Source organism: Salvia splendens, chromosome 15 (assembly GCF_004379255.2).
Source record: "Salvia splendens isolate huo1 chromosome 15, SspV2, whole genome shotgun sequence".
NCBI classification, from domain to species: domain Eukaryota; kingdom Viridiplantae; phylum Streptophyta; class Magnoliopsida; order Lamiales; family Lamiaceae; genus Salvia; species Salvia splendens.
The window spans coordinates 9,722,222-9,744,008 of NC_056046.1; the positions used below are offsets into that span (position 1 = coordinate 9,722,222).

General features: G+C 35.1%; 2 protein-coding genes and 1 long non-coding RNA gene across 4 annotated transcripts; 2 read left to right on the forward strand and 1 right to left on the reverse strand.

The window, feature by feature from the left end:
- The first annotated feature begins 591 nt into the window (after window positions 1–591).
- LOC121767921 lies at window positions 592–4,565 on the forward strand. The gene is made up of 3 exons (XM_042164252.1): window positions 592–789; window positions 3,667–3,872; window positions 4,008–4,565. Exons 1-3 carry the CDS (start codon window positions 688–690, stop codon window positions 4,285–4,287), a joined length of 588 nt encoding a protein of 195 aa, XP_042020186.1. The 5' UTR covers window positions 592–687; the 3' UTR covers window positions 4,288–4,565.
- A 2,035-nt stretch (window positions 4,566–6,600) lies between these two features.
- LOC121767779 lies at window positions 6,601–8,146 on the reverse strand. Of its 2 annotated transcripts, none has more exons than XR_006043202.1 (2): window positions 7,492–8,146; window positions 6,601–6,880 (listed from the first exon to the last, which is right to left on the reverse strand). It is a non-coding gene; the product is annotated as an uncharacterized LOC121767779 (long non-coding RNA). The 2 variants fall into 2 exon arrangements; XR_006043203.1 differs by lacking the exon at window positions 7,492–8,146 and adding an exon at window positions 7,351–7,379.
- An 8,066-nt stretch (window positions 8,147–16,212) lies between these two features.
- Window positions 16,213–17,153, forward strand: LOC121767912 (LOB domain-containing protein 41-like). Its single transcript, XM_042164241.1, has 2 exons — window positions 16,213–16,425; window positions 16,528–17,153. Exons 1-2 carry the CDS (start codon window positions 16,236–16,238, stop codon window positions 17,043–17,045), a joined length of 708 nt encoding a protein of 235 aa, XP_042020175.1. The 5' UTR covers window positions 16,213–16,235; the 3' UTR covers window positions 17,046–17,153.
- Window positions 17,154–21,787: the final 4,634 nt, after the last annotated feature.

The following is a 21,787-nucleotide window of genomic DNA, read 5'->3' on the forward strand; positions in this document are numbered from 1 at the left end:
CAAGCAGGCTAGCTCGATATCTAATTAAGTTGTAATTTTTCAGTCCTAATGCTCTAGTTTTAGCGGGCTAATTGGGTCAGCCATTGGGTTCAGGTTGAACGGACATCCCTATTGGCTATTTCCAGCTGGTGCATTCTACTACCTCCATCTTTTATAGAACTTTTAAAATGACATGGGTTTAATGCAGAGTTAGTAATGATTCACCACCTCAATGGGAAGAAAAAAGTTTCTTGATATAAAAAATTTTTAGGAGTATATTTTTAAAGGATAGAGATAATAATTTTTTATCTACATTTTCTGTGACACTAGCTTTATATTTATATTTATTTGCCAAAAAAAAGTAATATTGAATTCTAAAATATCTAAATTGGAAAAATAATAATACTACTACTACTACTAAACTAAGTCTAAAATTCATTACTTTCGTTCATAATTAAGGTGATATTAATAGATCCGTTTATTTAAAATGAATTAAATTCCATTAAATTGACTTTGACCAAGCGTGCGACGCACTTGCTCCAAATCACGTCAGGTTAAAGAATTTACATAAAAAGCGCTTTTCGGATAACAGCGTATTATTGTTTCTTCTTTTCCTACTGCTTTTCATAATTTGCACAAACACTCTCTCTGTTACACCTCAATTACCCTCTCGCACACACACTCAGACAAATTAGCGCCGAAGCTGATATGGGAGAAGGCAAAGGGTCGTCGCTCGTTCATCTCCTTGTGATTGTTCTCAGCTTAGTTGCATTTGGATTCTCGATTGCTGCCGAGCGCCGCCGTAGCACTGTAATTCTTCCGATCTCTCTTGTCTGTTGCCTTTTCTGTTCATTTCGACACATTCCAACTCGATTTTAGTTCATGATTGTGAAATGCTGTTGTTTCTTCTTCTGGTATCTGTGCTTTTTTGTTTGTTTAACCTTCATTGCTTTCAATACTTAGCTTTGCCAGTGTGTGGGGTTTCACCGTGTGTGTCCTTTTGGGGAAGGATTGTTATTGTTATGTTTTCATGAAATTAATAGCTTGTGACACTTGATGAGATCATTTTCACTTGAAATCTGTAACCTTTGATTTCTACAGGTTTTGGATTGATTATAATTATTTTAGAAACCCTCGGAAAGTAGAGAAGGGTGTTTAGATTTTGTTTATAGTTCCTAGAATAATTCGTTGTCGATTGATTAAATGTTGGTTTGCAATCTTGCTATTTCTGTGATTAATTATGGTCCTTTATATTGAATGTCCCTTTTCGTTTCATTTTTTGTCATTTGAGAAATTAATTTGCTGATGTTGGTGGTAGGCATTAGAGCATCCACAATGGATGCCCTAGCGAGAGCCTTAGTGGTTGCCACATCAGCATGCCCTATCTTTCTGCAATGGTGGAACTCTAGTGGGAACCCTAGTGGATGTCCTATCTCTTATCCATTTTTCATTTCAATGTTAATATTATTTTTTTATGTTTACACATTATAAATAGCAAAATTAGACTCTACATTAAAGAACTAGCAAAAAAAAACATTATTTAATTAAAAAAAATTACAACAAAAATACTTTAAAAAGAGGTACAATTTCAACGACCACTACGTTTCCAAACTTCTTCAACCATGTCGTTCATGAGTTGAAGATGAGCCTGTTGGTTGCGCATGGACTCCTGAGCTTGTAATCTCTCACTGACTCCATAGGGTACCCCATATGATACTGCCGTCCATTGGCAGTGAACTTGATAACCGGACCGTTGCCGTTGCATTGCTCGGTGAAGAGACTCGACGTGTTCAACACGTTGATGTCGTTGTTTGAATTGGTCTTATACTCACTGGTGAATTGGCCTCTCTACGCTGCCGGACAATTTCTTCCACTCCCAGTACATACAATCAATGCTCCCTAACATTCCAGGAAAGCCGTGCACCGTATCGTGCATCCTCATCAGGAACTGACAATCTTCGGCATTCGGCTTGCGCAAATATGTGGCGCCGAAGGCGTCAATCACACCCTCACAAAATTTTACTAGACACTCCCGGCCAGTTGTATCCCCGACGTGAATATACTCGTCGAACATGTCTACCGTGTGGTGTTGTATGCCAACTGACGAAGCACAACCGTGCACTTCGTGAGCGGGGATAGACCGCTTCTGTGGGCCGCATCTTGCCGCTGCTGGAAGTACTCGTCGCGTGCCTCCAACGCGTGAACAATCTTGAGAAACAGTTCTCATCGCATCCTAAACCGTCGGCGAAAAACCGTCGCTCCCCAACGGGGCTCATCTTCGAAGTAGTCCTCGAACAGACGTTGATGATCTAGACGATGCTCTCGACGGACGGTTGTCTGGATGCGGATGGGCCTCGGGACATGCTCTTCGGCCTGCTCTTGCTCTTGTATTGCACGAATACCTGCGAGAATCTGTTTCCCGAAAGAAAACATTGCGCTTTCCATAGCCCGACTTATATCTTCTCCGGCCATACTGGAAAAGTGAGTGAAAGAGAGAAATTGGAATAGAGAGATGTGTGAGGGAGAGATTTGTGAAAAATGAGTGAAAATAAGGTATATTTATAGATAGAAAAGAAGCAAAAATAAAAAAAATATGGGAAAACGCGTGATCGGGCATCCACGTCATCGGGCTCGACGCTGCAATGGATGCCCGATCGATCGGGCTTGAGATCGGGACGACTGATCTTTCGGTCGCACGATTCGGGCTCGGGCGTTTGCAATGGATCCCCGAGGACGCCCGAGCCCGATCTCGGGCGATCGGGCATCCATTGTGGATGCTCTTATGATCTGACTTCCGAGGCAAGAAAATCTGATTAATGTGATTTTTGGTATTTCGTGGATGTAATTGAGCAAAAGAATAATTTGTTGTGGCAGATTGATGCCTAGTGTTTCAATATGTTAGGTTTGTTATAAAGATTCCTTTTTGTACTAAGCAAAACCTTGAAAATTTTTGATATACTCTACTTAATAAATTTAAAGAAATCATGTTGCTAGATGCTTATCGTTTATGAGCAACCTTTGGTAGCCAAGAAAAGTGTAGTTTACTTCTCCTATCTCGGAGTGCAAAGTTTTCTTTTTCCTCTACTTACTCTGTTGCTGCTCTTGGCTGTGTATCTCCTATGAAACATGTTGTGAGTTTCCTCATTGTTGTGTACCCTTAGTGCTTCAATTGGTTTTAGTTGGTCACAGACTCAGATATTTTATGCATTTATCCAAAATTAAGATTTGAACATAGTATTTTGTATCACTTTACTGTCTCATGTTGTTCTGATTTTAGCTAGGTGTTGGTAGTTGGTATAATAACCGGTTGATTCTTATTCTGGTGATCTTCTGCTTCACTGCTTTATGTTTTTCCCTGTCCAAGATACGTATGCTTACATCTTTTCGATAAAAGCCTTGAATTACTTGATAGTTGTACAGTCCTAACTTCGAAACGTTGTGAAACATATTTTTGTACTCAAACAATATTGGTGGCTTTTTGGTATGTTGGACTACATATATTCTTAAATATTGTTATCAAGATCCCAGAGACATTGTTGTAGCATGTTGCCTAGTTAAAACTATTGACTAATGCTAGCATTCAATATCTTACTTCAAAACCTGCTTCCTAACTTATTTACTTTTCATTATTTGAGCTGTGTAGAAATATAATTATGACTTGCTTTCTTATCTCTCCTTGCATAACAGGGTGAATTACATACGGATGCTGCTACTAATCAAACATACTGTGTTTACCACTCAGATGCTGCTACTGGCTATGGAGTCGGAGCTTTCTTGTTCCTTCTCTCAAGCGAGTCCCTGCTCATGGGTGTCACACGGTGCATGTGCTTAGGAAGACCTTTGACACCCGGAGGAAACCGTGCTTGGGCCATAATATATTTTCTCGCCTCATGGTATATATAAATTATGTGTCCCTTTATTTTCACAGGACTCAGGAATTATGATATGTTTAATCATAGGATAGTAACCATTGCTACATCGCTTTTACTTGACTGGCTTTGTGAATGATTATTTCTGAACTTTCACAGGGCGACATTCATAGTGGCCGAAGCTTGTCTGATAGCTGGTGCCAAGAAGAATGCTTACCACACGCAATACAGGAACATGATCTACGCAGATAATTTCTCTTGTGAGTCGCTACGAAAGGGCATATTCATCGCTGGAGCTGTCTTTGTGGTTGCAACAATGATTCTCAACGTCTACTACTACGTGTACTTCACGAGAGCAACCACTCAGCCAGCGAAGAAGCTCAACCATGCTGGTTCGGCTGTTGGCATGACAGGGCGTGTATATGGAGGTGAATCGTGAAGAGATTTTCTTGTTAGTGTGAGTCACTGTTACAGTATGTATACCTTAGGCGACGGAGATGTGATTGTTCTTCTTGTCTACAATATCTGTTGACTGATTAATGGTGAAATTCAAGCCAAAATCAGATCAAGCAGTGGAATCTGATTTTGGCTTGTTTAGATTTTGTCTGATCATGTGTCGTTGGGTCTGAAACAGAAATATGATGTCTGGAAGGAATCTATGATATTTGATATAATGTCTTACAGTATTTATCAGTGATTAATTAAATTGTTATGCAAGTTACCTGTATCATTGAGTGACTGAATTCTAACCATTCTCATCAATTATAAAAACCACAGAATTGCAAATAAGTTAGGCCAAAAGAGCCCAACCCAAAATCAAGTTTTTGCTGGCCAATAACAAATAATCCTCAAATGTATTCATTTTCAAATGCGATTTGTTGGTCACTTGTTTGGTGTTCATTCGGTGGGGGTTGGTCACTTTTGGGCCACACACATATGTCATCATCGTTTATGGTTGTAGTGGATGATGCCTCTTTGGTTTCTTATAGTTTGGTAGTAGTGATCGATATGTGGGCTTATCTTAGTATGGTTTTTTTTTTTAAATTTTTCTAGTTCAAGTAACTTTCGGACTTGGACTATGATACTTGATCTTTTGTGAAAAAAATTCTTAAAATCAAAATATATCTGTACCTAATTTTAATAGACATATTAAAATGGCATAATTAAACTATTTTTTGGGGGACACAGTGACAGTATCATTCTCCCAATAGTAATACTCCGTTAATACCATAGCTGGATCAACCGAATCTATCGTCTCTGCAAATCTATGTTATTTTTATTTGTCAATTAATAAAATAGTAGTAGTAGTACTATAAAACTTCATATACATTAGCCACTTCATTGTTTTATAATCGCATGTACGAAGTGACATGTGATCAAGATTTTGTGCAATGTTGAAAAATGAAACAGGTCTTAGAGACAATTTAACTTTGCTAATGCTGGTATTAGGAAACTTAATTCTAACTGCTTCACATTTAATATATCATCTTTTATATAGATTTAAGAAGTTGGTATGGATTTAAAATTAGATTATCCATAAACTATTGACTAAAGATTTTGAGTGCTGAGGATGATTTTGATATTTATTACTATTACTATTAAAATTAAATAGTAGGTAGTACAATAATAAGCAACTTGAAGTCTGTTATAGCTATAGCAAATGGCAATTACAAAACCACCACATAACACGGGGACCCTTGGACTAATTAGAGGACCAGAAGCCTATTATACATTTGTTTGTTTATATTATCGATTTTCGACATGTATTATTTTTCTTATTCATTTGGTCTACCCAAATATATTATCGTACGAAATCGAGTCAAACATATGTCTATCACAATTCACAGCCATAGTTGAATATATATATATATATATATATATATATATATATAGGATTTTGATCCAAACAAGAATCCATTTAAACAAAGAAATACAGGCCAATTTTCAGCCGTAGGATTAGGCGAGATGATCTTGAGATTAAAAGATCTAATGGCCCATTTAATTCCCTAAATATTATTATTTTATTCACTAAATATTCATTAAGGTTAATAAAGTCATTAGCTATTTCTCTATTGTTATGCCATCTCCTATAATCTTGCCTACATTTATTTCGGCCAACAAATCACACGCATGAGTTAATAGTTTATTTTCCTCAACTTCTTCTTCTTCCTATCTTCATCTTCTTCAACCGATCTACCATCAAACTTCCATCATACTTTTTTCCATGAAGATTTATTATTTGTGATTTAATATTCGTCGATGTCGTGTTCCAGATTAATCCGTTCCATTCTCAATTTTATATATCATCGTCGTTAGCAGATTCCAACTCCAATCGTGTTCCAGATTAATCAGTTCCATTTCCAATTCTGTATCATCGTCATTAAGTTGTTGGCATACAAAACAGTAGTTTTATGGCATGACTTGAATATTGGATTATTATGACCCAATATACCCACATATTTTCATGACTCAAAACGTCGTTTAGCATGACCCAAAAGCATAACTATTGTTTTTAGTTATTGTGTTTGCATTCTTCTGTCTTGCTAGCTTTTTTAATATGTTTAAAACATGATTACAATCGCGTATTTGGTTTTTTAATATGTTCAGAACACGAGAATATTCTTCGGTCGTACTTCCAATAAGTTTGTTTCATGCGAACATTTCGATCAAATTGTATGAGGCATGCTGGTACTGAGTAGTTTTACGTCATGCCTCGAATGTTGGTATATTATGACACAAATTAACCTAACAATTCTATAACTCAAATATTGATTTATTGTGACCCAATGTATCGAGTAATATTCATCGCATGGGCTATCGTCTACAAAAAACAAGAGGAAAGCATTCAAAAGTCATTGACCCTCTCTTTCACCCATGTAGACTTCAAGGTGTCTAAGCAAATAAACCCTGTTGTCATCAACATTGTCTGTCGTTGTCCAACTCATTTTCAACCTCTGAATAGGTGCGTTGATCACTGATTTGCATTGATTGTGACAACCAATCATTGTTAAATACTTACAAAAGAACGTCCTCTGCAAAACATGGGTTGCAAATATTAGTACGACCAAACAATACATTAACAATAACCAAAAACATCAACTATGCTATTGGGTCATACTAATAATATATTTTAGTCATGGAAACATATGGTTAAATTGGGTCATAATAAGCTGGAACTAGGTTATACGACCAAAGTATACGCTACCAATAACCAAAAACATTAGATATATTTTTGGGTCATACTAAACGGGGATTTCAGTCATAGAAACATTTGGTTAAATTGGGGCATAATAAGCTGGCACTGGGTCATACGACCGACGAATACACTAATAATAACCAAAATCGTCAACTACGATTTTTGGGTCATACTAAACGAAAACTTGAGCCATTGAAGAGGTTTGACCTTTTGTTTATGGAACAAAAAACCACAATTAAATACCAAAGTTCCAAAATCGAAACAAAACTACATGCATCCAAATCCCAGAAAATGAAATCGACATACATTTCGGTGCTTTAGGGATCCGCAAAATCTTATTCTTCACGTTCGTTCTCTGATACACTACGTGCCGAACAACCAATTAAAGTGATAATTTTGCCTGATTTAGTCAAATTTAAGTCAAGCGTTGAACAAAATCTTACTAACTTTTTCCGTCATGACTAGCAGATCCAGATGCTCGAGTGTCCACCATTGTTGAAGTAGGCTTTTGGTTCACCGTCTTCCAAAATCGTGGAGGATTCGATTTTCTGGTGGAGACAACGATTTTGTGGAGGAGACGACGGTTTTGAGGTGGAGACGCTTTGATTTGGAGAAGGGTTTTTGTTGATTTGGAGAAGGGTTTTTGTTGATTTGGTGGTAAAGTAGGTTTTGGTTCCCCTTCTCCGTCGATTTTCTGGAGTAGGAATAGGGTTTTTGAGGAGGCGACATTTTTGTGGAGGAGAAGACGAATCTGTGGAGGAGACGACGATTTTGAGGGGCCGAGACGATTTTTTGTTGAATGATTTTTTGTTGATTTGGTGGTAGAAGAAGAAGATTTGAGGGAGATTGGAGAGTTTTTGTTGAAAGAGAGTGAAATAGAATGGAACGTGTGCAGTAATTACTCCCAATCCCAATTAATCAGGGCCTAAAAACGGAACGACAGTTATTAATATTTTTGTTTCCTAAATTACCCCTAACATGACATAGATCGGCCTTATTATGACCCATATAAAACGAGGAGTCACTCCAGATCTTAGCCATTAATCTCCAGATCTGACGGTCTAGATATGGTCTGTATTTCTATACTTAAGGACTGATTTTGGTAGATGAAGACCCTATATATATATATATATATATATAATGTGATTATGTGACAATGCAAATAGCCGCCCATCCCCCACGTCATTTTTAACGTGTGTTTTGTTAATTATTAAAGGGCCTACTTGCACTAGTACAATCTCATCATGTGAAGAAGGGGTGGTCTATGTATAAGAGTTTATCGTTCTCGCTCTTGAATAGAATCAATCACAAATTTGTAATCTATTACTACTATATACTCCCTCCGTCCCATTAAATATGCAACACTTGGGAATCGGCACGAGATTTTATGCAGTGTTGTTTTGTGAGTTAATGAAGAGAGAGTAAAGTAAGAGAGATGAAAAAATAGAGATAAGTTATTTCCATTTTAGAAAACGTTTCATTTTAATTGGGACAATCCAAAAAGGAAAATGTTTCATTTCTAATGGGACAGATGGAGTACTACTTTATTAACAATCACATATAACTCAAAATCAGGACTGGGAATTCGGTTGATTATAATAGAGAGTTCCAACACCCTAAGTTTCCAAAAATGAAAGAAATGGAATTGGAACCGAAATGGATTCGGTTCGATTCTGTTCCTAATCGATATATAATTCGATTAATTGAAGAGAAATCAAATTGAAAAAAGGAATTAAAAGTGCAGTTATAAAACATTGGACAGTGTGAATATTAAGAGGTTCACTACTTTTTTTATTTTTCCCACAAATTTATCTAAATGACTTTCCTAAAAAACCGTTGATGTATTAAAAATTTAATGATTATTTAAATAAAGTGAGGGTTATAACCTACCTAAAATCACAGCCAAAAATCGGACTCATTCAAATCTATAATAAAATTCTCTAAATAAAATATAAATAATTTAAACACAGAAATTTTAATTAATTATACTCCGTATTTGCTAAATCGATTCTATCAGTGATAACCGATAAATATCTCGTCCTCAGACATGGAACCAGGACTGAACTGATCTGATCCTGACTAGATCAGTTATTTGATTAATCATCTTTTCAATTCAATTTTGGGTTAACTGAATAACCTATACGGCTATACCTAGTGCTACACAAGATTGATTTAATTTTTTTATTAAAACCTGATTCTCACTTTATTTGATTCCAACAAATTTTTCCATCGACGTGTGGCGTTGGAGTGGGGCCTATCTCTAGCAGTAAATTGTAAAATGCTCCCTCTCCTCTCCGCCATAAAAACACAACAACAAAACCAGCTAAAAAATCCGAGATTTCCTTTCATTACATGTATGATCAACACCTCCTCTCTCTCTCTCTCTCTCTCTCTCCCCTCTAACATGTAAATGGAACATTTAGCCGTCAATTCATCCCATTCTCTCTCTATCTCCAGAGCGAGAAAACAGCATCAAAAGTGAAGATCAGAAGCCTCCGTATATACCCCGCCGCCGGCGATACAAACACGAGGAAGAAGAGGAAGAAGAAGACTCGTTAGGGGGCTATATGTTGGCGCATCCCGATGTCACTTTCCGGTAGAAAAAGACTGTTTTGCCCACCGTCGCTGGCGCTGCTCCTGCTTCTGCATCTCTGGATTTCAACCCAAATCCAGGTAGGGGCAATTCGGTCATTCCCCGCCCCCGACATCAATCAAACCCAGATTTTCACTGAGTATTTCAAATCCAGAATTTCGGGTCTCAACACCACTGCCACAAACACTACTTTTCTTGAAAATAAAAGGAGAATTCCTAGCTGCCCAGATCCTCTCCACAATTAGTGTTTCTACATTTATTTTTCCATTATTTTTAATTTCTTGCATCTTTATTCCAAAATACCTACGTTTTTTTCTCATATTTCAGTTCATGATGATACAATTTGTATCCCTTTTTGTAATTCTATCTAGATTTATTGTTTATATTCCACGGGCTAAACCGTGGGTATTTTGGGAATTCAAGATTCTTCCTTTTTTTTTATCAAGTAGACGATGAGGATCATACAATCATGATGCACATATATTTTATTTCTTGAATTAATTTAATCATCTCTAATTAATTAGTTCTGATTTGAGTATTATTCATAATCTTAATGGAAAATTCCAAATTTTGGTTTTATATGTTTTCAAATTCTAAATTATTTCAACCCCCTCATCAAAAAAAATGTTTTTTCGAAATATATAATCAGCTTTGAGAATATCACAGATACTATTGTTTAGCGCTGTCACTGTTTCGTCGCTCAAGACCAAAATTTCTTTTTAGTGAGAATTAATTGGGGCACAGTTTACATTTTTGGTATTGCTTAGAGCGTTTTGCTCTTCTATGAGTGAAACTTTTTTTACACTTTGGTAGACTTACCTCATTTTTCCATAATTGGTAACTGCAGATTCTGCACACACTTGTCATTTAGTACTCCACATACATTTATACAAAAGTTACCTTTGCAAAAAATTTACTATTTACCGTGATCCAAATATTTATGTGTATGATTGATGTGGCTTGAATTTTCCTTTCAAGTGATGCCATTGCTAAACAGTTTTGATTTTGAATTATGCTAATGGGACCACATGGGAATTCTCATGAATTTCAGTGGATTTTTTTAGTTATTTTTGAGGTCTTAATTTTGTCAGGTGTATATATGGTTTTTGGCATATTAAATTAAATTAATTATGGACAATCGCAAGAGAAAGAAATTGACCCTCGCTCAATGAGATGACTTTTTTTTTTCTTACTCGTATTTAGGAATTGGGATGTCAAGAATTCTGGTGATATTTTAATTACTTGATGTATGTCTTTGGTAATTCTTGTCTGCAGCTGCGTTACTTGAATTGGGTGAATTTTGGCGTGTGTAAAATTGGTTTTGATTTAAAAGCTGTAGTTGTAGTTTACTTGGATCTGTTGTGTATTGAATTGTTGCTTTAACAGTAAATTTGATTTTCACTAATATGGACACTACTTGTACTTGTTATAAACGTATGGTAAAAGCAAATGAATATGGTTTCTTAACAAAATAAATGCACCTTCCACAAGACTATAGACCATATTGCTATGTATCAATAAAAATTAGCAAAATTATGTGGATTAATCGAAAATGAATTTGTGGCAATTTTTTTCATGAACTGATGAATTGTAAGATGTGATAAAGACCAACTTATTACTCCACTGATGAATTGTGCACACACTTATTCACTTTATACTTTTAATGTCTTAACAACTAAATTTATTTCGTCATCCATTATATGAGAAGTACCAAGCCATTGATCTAAAATGGTGGTTTCCTAGTATAATAATTTACAACAAAACTTAAATACACTACAAATTTACAAGTACTCTCGGAGACTGTCACAATCTTGATATGTCTAAAACAATTTCTCATTACTTTCAAATGCATATATTATGTAACAAACTATTGCAAAGTTATGTAGTAATAGTGTAAAATATACTACAAATGGAGTCAAAGGAAACTTGTCACATGGGTGTCTTAAATAAACATAAGATGATTGAGAAATTACATGAAAGAAGAAATAAAAAAAATGGTGAAGCTATTATTTTACCCAGAAGAAGTTAGATAGATTGACAGGAAGGAGCAGAGGGTTTCAAGTTTCAACTGTGACATTGAGAAGATTGATCATTACATCCATAAATCTGATGCAACTTTAAAGGAAGACAGATCCATTCCACAACAGTTAAAATTTGGTCCACTTCACAATCAAACGCCAAAGTTTGGCTGAAATCCATATAAATATAACCTCTTTGTCATTTTCTTGTAAAAATTGGATGTAGACAAAATATATTACCAAATGGAAACAATACTTACATGATTACGTCTATCATTTATTATTATTGGTTCAGCATTTCCTCCAACGCGGATATTGCACTAAAATAATAGTAGTATGATAAAGCTAAAATCAATTTTTCTTTACAATACTATACTAGTACTACTATGGAAACATTTCTCAAAATATACTATTTCCTCCATGACCAACTGTCTCAAGTGTTTTTTTTTCTGTCCATTCATGATTTAGTGTTTCCTTTATTTTTTACTACTCCAAATTTAACTAATTCATCTTAATAACATTTTATTATTCAACAAAAGTAAGAATTATTTTCTAGCTAACTTTTTATACCACTTTCTATTATATTCCATAAAATCTTAAGTCACTTAATCGTGGACAGAGGGAGTAGTATTCGGAGGACAAACTATAAAATTAAAATCCATACAACTTAGATATGCATATATATTGGTACCAAAAAGGAACATCATACCCTGTCGATCCCTTCTTTAATATTTTTATTTTTCTTTTTTTCTTAACTACTAGTATTTTTGGATAGGTTAGGTTATGTAAAACTTGTGTTTCATAATATAGATCTAATGAAGTTTAAGTATAGAGTTAAATAGGGTTAGAAAGCTTAAAATGCTATGTAATACTAGTAGAAAAAATAGAAATAGACAAAAAATGTTGGGTGTTTCAATTTTGATAGACAAAAAATAGAAAAAAGGGGAAAATAAAGAGATTTAATGGGGTTGTGCGGCGGGATAGACAAGCCCAGGGTTGAAAAAGACTCATGTAATGATTTGTTTGGTAGTTTCTTGGATTGGCATCAACTTTTGTTCTTTTCGTATCTTTTACTCCAAACACGCATTACTACTATTTGATTTTCAGCTAGTATGTGTTGTTAATCCTTATTTTAGTGTTTCCAACTTCCCATAAATTATTCAGGAAACCCTTACTTGTTGGCAAAATAATAGGTTTTTATGTGTGATACTAAGTCTAACTCACATGTCAAATTTCTATACGATAGTAATTATGAATTAATGCAAATATAAGTTTCAATCGATTAAAAAATGTACTACTACTACTATTGCGTCTCGCCGTCGTGGGTGGTAGTTTGTACATATCCACTGATATTAACCTAAAATATCCACCAAAAAATTCTTTTTCATCATGAAAATTAGGTCTTTTGTATTACGAATTATACAATCTGAAGAAACTATAGCATTCACATAGTTTCAACAGATGTTGTTTGATGATTTAGTTTATGGTACTACTAGTTTTATAGTGTATTAATAGTATTTCCTTCAAAAAAATGTGTATTAATAGACGCTTTACACTGCCATATAGTCATAGCTTGTTAAACCCAAAAGTGTATTGGGCCATATTAATAGGTGTGAGGCCCATTTACAATGTTTTAATTTTACTTATTTGAAAGCCCATTTATATTTCGCCCAGAACGCCTCTTTATTGTCTTGCTCACACAGAAAAACAAGTTTTCCTTAAGATATGGATATAAGTTAAAGTAACTTAAGAGATGTAGCACATTCGAATTGTTGTTAATAAGGTGTACAAAATAAAAACATGCTACACTATAAAATATAAAATCAAACAATATCATATATTTGAGAAACTCTATGTTTTATGGCGTCATTTATTTCATGAATTTCCATAGGAGTATATTTTTGGAGGGGAGGGGTTGGGCAGTCAGAGTAAATATGAAAAAGGTAAATATTAGTACTATATACTTTAAACTTCAAACTATACATGCTCAATAATAAAAATATTTAGTTAAATCATAAACTATTCACTGTTTAAAAATATCTTTGCGTCTATTTTCGGACTCTGAAATCTTGACTTAGCTCGTCGAACGTCAATTTGTAAATTTTTTTAAAATGACAGTGCATAAAACAACATTCTTTTGTACTTATATATAAAATTAGAGTGAACTACAAAAATAGTCCCTGGACTATGCGTTTATCTCGCCCTTAGTCCCTGGATTTTCAAAATATCCCCAGACAACCCTGAACTAAGCGTTTATCTCGAAAATGGTCCCTTTTCATTGTTTAGGTCGAAAATACCCTTTTGAGCATTTGGGCAATTTGGTCTTTTTACACTTTTAATATTTTAAATCTGATACTATTTCAGTGAAGGTACTAAATCTGATATTATTTTAAAATTATCATTCTTCTTCCCTTTTGCCATCCTTCACTTTGTTTCTTTATTTCAATATTAGATTTAATTTTATAAAATTAAATTTTAAATTTTGATTTTTAAATATCAATAAATTTTTTTAATTAAAACTATTAATTCATGGACATTGTAAATATTGATTAAAACTATTAATTTTTGTTATTTAATATAATATTCAGCTGAATTGAAGAAGTACAAATTAATCATGGTGGAAAAATAAGAGCTATTCTATTTAGCCTTCGTTCGGTTGTTATAATTGCTTGTGATTAAATATTATGAAGTTGACTAAAAATTTGATATAGGAGAATTTTTGTTGAAATTTTCTAGTTAATTTTGATTGTTTTCAAATTAATAAACGAAAATTATATTAGTCTTACATTAGATGCATATTTATTTCAGAATAAATCGTGTTATATGATCTATTTATGATTAAAACTATTAAATATTGATTAAAACTAAGGCGTTGTCATACCTTATTGATTAAATATTAGACACTATCAAATATTGATTAAAACTATTAATTTGTTATTTAATAGTAATTTTAAATATTAATAAAAAATTATTGATATTTAAAAATTAAAAATTAAAATTTAATTTTATAAAATTAAATCTAATATTGAAATAAAGAAACAAAGTGAAGGATGGCAAAAGGGAAGAAGAATGATAATTTTGAAACAATATCAGATTTAGTACATCACTGAAATAATATCAGATTTAAAATGTTAAAAGTGTAAAAAGTCCAAATTGCCCAAATGCTCAAAATGGTATTTTCGACCCAAAATAGTAAAAAATGATTATTTTCGAGATAAACGCTTAGTCCAGGGTTGTCTGGGGATATTTTGAAAGTCCAGGGACTAAGGACGAGATAAACGCATAGTCCATGGACTGTTTTTGTAGTTCACTCTTAAAATTATTACGGATTCACAACAACTTCATCAGGGCCCCAAAAAAACATGATATTTTTTATACAAACACTATTTCCTTTGTTCCTCATTAATTATCCTTTTTTGCTATTTTTGTCCGTCTCTTATTAATTGTTCACTTTCACTTTTTATTATAAATAGTAAGTAGGCCACACATTCTACTAAATCATTTTGCTCATATTTTAGTATAAAACTAATATATAAAAATGTAACTCATATTCCACTAATTTTTTCAACTAATTTATCTTTATATTTGTTAAACTACGTGTTGAAATTAAAATGGACAATTATTAGGAAATAGAGAGAATATTTTTTTACTCCTATTTAATGGAGGGAAACGAGGGAAAATGTGGCAAGGCGCACACGCGGCTCTGCCAATCAACGTGGCTATCACGCGCCGCTTGTTCCTAGCATACTAATTTTAGGATCAACTCATAGCTTTTATCGGCTCAAATCTAAACTAGTCATGCCTTATAGTACCAAAACAATACACGCTTTGCTTGTGAATTTTGTTTCAAAACATGGAGGAGAATTAGAAGCACATCCAGAACTTGTTATGAGATTATAGAATATGAATTGTTGTGACATAATAGAATAATTGTGTAATCTAGATAAACGGAAACGTAAAGAGACACAGATTTACGTGGTTCACCAACGTTGTGTTGGCTACCGTCCATGGACAGGAAACAGAGAACATATTGTATTCAGATTGTTTTCGGATTACAAAGTTATGTGTCCTACTTCTATATAAATATGCAAACAGACAACGGACTAGATCCAATAATATAATTATTGCATAAAATATGAAACATAACATAACAAACTATACAGAATCAAGCCATACTAACATGAATAAATAAAAATTACTCCCTTCGTCTCATAAAAATATGTGCACTTTCCATTTCCGTACATCCTACAAAAAATGTGCATTCCATTTTTGTAAAGTTATATCAATTTAATAATGTAGGTCTCACTATCTACTAAACTACTTTAACTATCATTCTCCTAATCTCTCTTACTTTACCATACCATTCTCCTCCTCTCTCTTTTATTTTACAAATTTTATCTTAATTCTCGTATCATACACATTGCCTATATTTTTATGGGACGGAAGGAGTATTATATATTTGAGTGTCAACTCACAAATTCGGCTTCACTATGTGGCTCCCCTTTGCAAATAAATACCGCCGTCTATCTCCTCCTCTACATCCCTATATTCATTTCATAATTCTCTCTCTCTCTCTCAAAATGGGATTAAGCTGCAATGGGTGCCGAGTCCTCCGCAAAGGCTGCAGCGAATACTGCACCCTCAGACCTTGCCTCCACTGGCTCAACTCACCCCAATCCCAATCCAACGCCACCTTGTTCCTCGCCAAATTCTACGGCCGTGCCGGCCTCCTCAACCTCCTCGCCGCCGCCCCACCCCTTAGCCGCCCCGGTATGTCCATCAAAACTTTTACACATTAATAGATACTGCATCCCACGGGCGTAACACTAGTTACTTAAAAATCTCATGACATTTTCCGTTTTTTGTCAGCAGAAATTTTCAAGTCGCTCCTCTACGAAGCCTGCGGACGGATCATCAACCCAATCCACGGCTCCGTCGGCCTGATGAGCTCCGGCGAGTGGCCGCGCTGCCACGCCGCCGTCGAGGCTGTCCTAGGCGGCGCCCAGCTCATCTCGCCCCTTCATGGCTGCGACATCCGCCACGTCTCTAAAGGCTCAGCCCCCCGAGCCGGGAGCCGATGCCACCGCCGACGATCCGCCTCGCTGGCTGACTCAGCCACGGCGGCGCAGTGTGTTAGCGAGGCGGAGGCCAAGTTCACCATCACAGGGTGGGACGATAGCAAAGAATTGGTGATTGGTGAGAAATTTAGAAGGGGTCCGAGCCATGACTCGTTCTCGGTTGAAACGGTCGACCCGAGTTTACTGCTGTTTAATAAAGGAACGATTCCGGAAACTGGACTCAGTGAGGTGGGGCTCGAGTTGAGTTTGGGGATGAATCCACTGCTGCAGACCTACTTCACTACAGTCATTGACATTTCTGATAGCGAATGAATTAGAGGAGCTAGAAAAACACCAGTTTAATTCCATAAATAAAACTATCTTGTATTTTTAGATCATAGTGATTGAAGTTGTTATTTCGGAATTTCAGTTATTTTTATATCATAATGATTTGAGTCTATGTGTTTATTTCAATGCGATTTGCTTTGATAAAGAGGTGACATTACCGCATGGATTAGTGTTTAGTAATCATCATTCATATTAATTGTGAAGTGAGAAATTTAAAATTTTAATGATACCTTATGGAAATAGGCAGTGACTGAGCCTGGTAAAAAAGAAGGAAAGGAGATGAGGTAGAGGAGGTAGTACTTTCTACTCCCTCCGTCCCCGAATAAGAGTAGCTAATTTCCATTTTGGGTCGTCCCCCATTAAGAGTCACTCTTCATTTTTACCATAAATGGTAGTAGGCCCCACATTCCACTAACTCACTTCACTCATATTTTATATAAACCCAATATAAAAATGCGGGTCTCACATTCTACTAACTTTTTCAACCAACTTTTCTCTATATTTCTTAACTCGTACCCGGTCAAAGAGCGACTCCTATTAAGGGACGGAGGGAGTATATTTTTAGTGACTTAATCTGCCTGAATCTAATTATTATGTGTTGAGTATTAATTAAAGCCAGAATAAGTAGTAAAAAATTAAAACTTTAATGTAAATTAAGTAACATGGCTGGCGTGGTGGTCCAGCGTTTCGTCACTTAAGCATGAGATCGGATGTTTGATCCCTATTCATGTGAATGGAGCAAATCATTTAACCAGTTTCCTAGCAATCCGCTGGGATAGGACTAGAGTTAGGCAGAAGGGACAATTTGGGGGGAAAAAATACTAATAGTAAATCACTTGATACTAATTCTTGATTAAATTCTGACGCCACTAAAACTGAAGATACACGAAAAAAAATCCTACAAATATCGAAAAGTTGCCTTTTGCTTGTTCTAAAATAGAATAGTCTCTAAACGTTGTTCGATACGTGTATGACTGTATTGACATATGACAGATTTATTTATTACTACTTTGTTCAAACATTATTGAGGCAAACTTGTTACTTTTCCACCCAACTTGACATGAACACCAATTAAACGACATTCAAGATTCAAACTTTTCTTCCATTAATTAATTTTGATGACAACATCAACCATGCACGAAAATTTTCCAAACCAATTAGATTCATTTTCCTTTAGAAAAGTAAAAAAATTGTAGATTTAATGTATTGTAAGGAAACCGAGATTCCAGATTTAATTATGTTAAATATATTGAATCCAGATTCGCATCTTTCAGTGTGTGTGAGGACACAATTAATGCCTTAACATGAGCGGGACGCCACATATTCGTAATTAATTAAAAACTTAAAATAATGGTTGAGTCGTTGTCTTAGAAATGGCATGTTCACATAAATAATTAATGTACGGCTTTGATTATATTGAATACCATATTAATCTGGCAGTCCATGATCCTTTTCTTCATCAAAGCAGTTAGATATTGATTCATATATGCAACAATGCTTCACTAATCAGCTAACCATTCTACAAGTATAGTGGTTGTTGTGTCAATTTCCATATCTTAGATGTTGGAAAGTAATGCTAACTCTTTCATAGCAACACCAATCAAGTTTCGATTTTTTAATACACAAGTTACTATATGTATTTTCTAGTGACAAAATAGAGGTCTATAAGTATTTATACCTTTTAGAACAATCTTATTTGTAATTATTAGTAGAATTCGTGTTACCAATAATTAATCTTGAGTTACTTTTTTAGGGTGTGACACTTCCATGTGCAGTTTTGGCAAAACGCTGGCAAGAAGCCGCAGCAGATCTACCAATTAATAATGAGAAAATTTGAACTCTTGAAATTAGATTGATTCCTGCTAATAGGGTGTCCAATTGGGTACACGTGGATATTCAACCTCAAAAATTAAGGACCCGCCCCGAAATTTGTCTAAATACTCCACCTAATAGTAATACCCAACCCGAAACATATTTCAGAATCTGCACCTGTGCGGGAGTCGGGTTGGATCAGGTATTCTCGATACCCAAACCCGAATAGACAGCCCTACCTGCTCATAAAAAACAGGTTTAAGTCGCAAACTTGCATTAACTTATCTATTACCTTAATCAATCATTAAGACGTGGCAGTTCAATGATTTTGTAAAATAGTTTCATTTATTGCTATAAATATATGTTGAGAGAGAACGTACGTCTCTTTACAACTTAAAAGATCATATAATACCACTAATTTCGTTATCAATAAGTCTTTGATTATTTATAAATGACCCACTAGGGTCGTGGTTTAATTAATAGGCTTAGTTACATTGGATCAAATTATCCAAATGGATGCTACAATCACAACAACACCCATGATTGTGAGAGATTTGTGGTCAAGATCAATTTTAAATATACTAATATGAAAACCTTACATCACTCACCCCTTAATTATTTAATCTCTTCCTTTTTGTACTTGGAAGTTTATAAACGGTTAATTAATTATACTTGTCGGAAATATGCATAGTTTCCTTCTGCACATGGGACTGAAAGGCATCTTTGATCACCTTGAAATAGAACTCAATAGTATATTAATAAAATACAAATATTTTTAATTAGAAAGATATCTTAAGTTGTAAGTATGTGGCACCGATTAATTAGATGTATTAAATCGTTTTCATTCCTAGCCTAAGGTTGGTACTAGTACTACTACCACTACTAATTAGTAGTAGAACGGAATTTACTATTCACAAACTCAAAAAATTGATTTAAATTTTTTTATTAAAAGTATTATTAATTGAACCATCTTTATGTTAATAATTAAACCAGAAATATATAAATTTTAATCATTGTAATTAATTCAAAATATTATTTCACGATTATTTTAGATTAATGTATCAATTAACACACAAAATAAAATATTAGTATATGATGAAGCTTAGGAATTAAGAGTCATGCAAACATTGTACTGAGACTGGTTGACAAAATGGCAACTACGTGGAAACACGAAACCTCATTATAATATTGCACTACTATCAAGTATACAATGAGAAAATTAATAAGTACACTTACATTTCCTAAAACGAATGCCCTTATCAAATTATTTAATAAGTCTAGCTAGTTGGACGTGGTACGATAAGTACACAAAAATTATTGAAATCCCAAAAGTGCAAACTGTTAAAATAGGGATCGAAGATAAGGAATAATTTGCATATATTGATCTTTTTTTCTTTGTACATTGGACACCTATTATTATAGTATTAGGAGATAGACTATACAAGGCAACACATTTAATTACATTGATTTGGTAGAATATAATCTTCTATGTTTGGTAGAGTATAATCTTCCGTAATCTTCTGTAATTCCGAGAATATCTTTCGTGATCTCTTCAACACTCCCCATCAAGTTAAGTAACAGGGTTCCCGATATTTAACTTGCACAATACTTCTCGGAAGGATTTAGAGTTCACCGCCTTTGTCAAAATATCCGCCAGTTGATCTTCTGATTTGACATAAGGCATCTCCACAATCTTGGCTTCAATGTTGTCCTTTATGAAGTGCCTATCGACTTCCACATGCTTCGTACGATCATGTTGAACCGGATTCCCTGAAATGCTTATTGCTGCCTTATTATCACAAAACAACTTGCACGCTTGGTGTGAGAAAAGTTCCAATTCCCTCATAAGTTTCCGCAACCATAGTAACTCGGTCAGTCCACTCTTGATACCCCGAAATTCTGCCTCTGCACTAGAAAGTGCCACAACCTTCTGTTTCTTGCTCCTCCATGTCACGAGGTTACCTCCTACAAATGTGAAGTATCCTCCTGTAGATTTCCTATCGTTTGGGTTTCCGGCCCAATCAGCATCAGTGAATCCATGTATTTGTAGGTGTCCGTGCTTCTAAAAAAAAATCTCATGTTCAACTGTTCCCTTTAAATATCGTACAATCCGTAATACTGCCTCCCAGTGCTCCTCTTGGGGTGCATGCATGAATTGGCTTACAACTCCCACAGCATATGCTATATCTGGCCTCGTATGTGAGAGATAAATCAGCTTCCCAACCAACCGTTGGTACCTTCCTCTGTCGGTCTGTTTTGCCCCCTCAATTATTTGCAATCCATGGTTCTGAACCATTGGAGTATCTGCTGGTTTGCAATCTACCATCCCAACTTCAGCAAGCAAATCCAGCACATATTTTTTTCTGATTAATGAAGATTCCCTTCTTTGATCGCAGCACTTCAATTCCCAGGAAATACTTCAACGGCCCCAAATCTTTCATCTCGAATTCGCTGAACAGGTTTTTCCTTAGTTCCGCCATTTCCTCTATGTCATCCCCGGTAAGGATCATGTCATCCACATATATGATTAGACATGTGATCTTTTCTCCTATTCGCTTGATAAACAATGTGTGGTCGGAGTTGCTTTGCTTGTACCCATACTTCTTCATTACTTCTATGAACCTGCCAAACCAGGCTCTCGGGGACTGTTTCAGTCCATATAGGGTTTTCTGCAGTTTACACACTTCTCCTTCCTGAAACTCGTTAGTGAACCCTGGCGGGGGCTCCATAAAGACTGGTTTAGGCAATTCTCCATGTAGGAATGCATTCGTCACATCAAATTGATGAAGTGGCCAATCCTTATTAGCAGCAATCGAAAAAAGGACTCTTACAGTGTTGATTTTCGCCACAGGTGAGAAGGTTTCAGCGTAATCGACCCCGTAAGTCTGGGTGTATCCCTTTGCCACGAGTCTAGC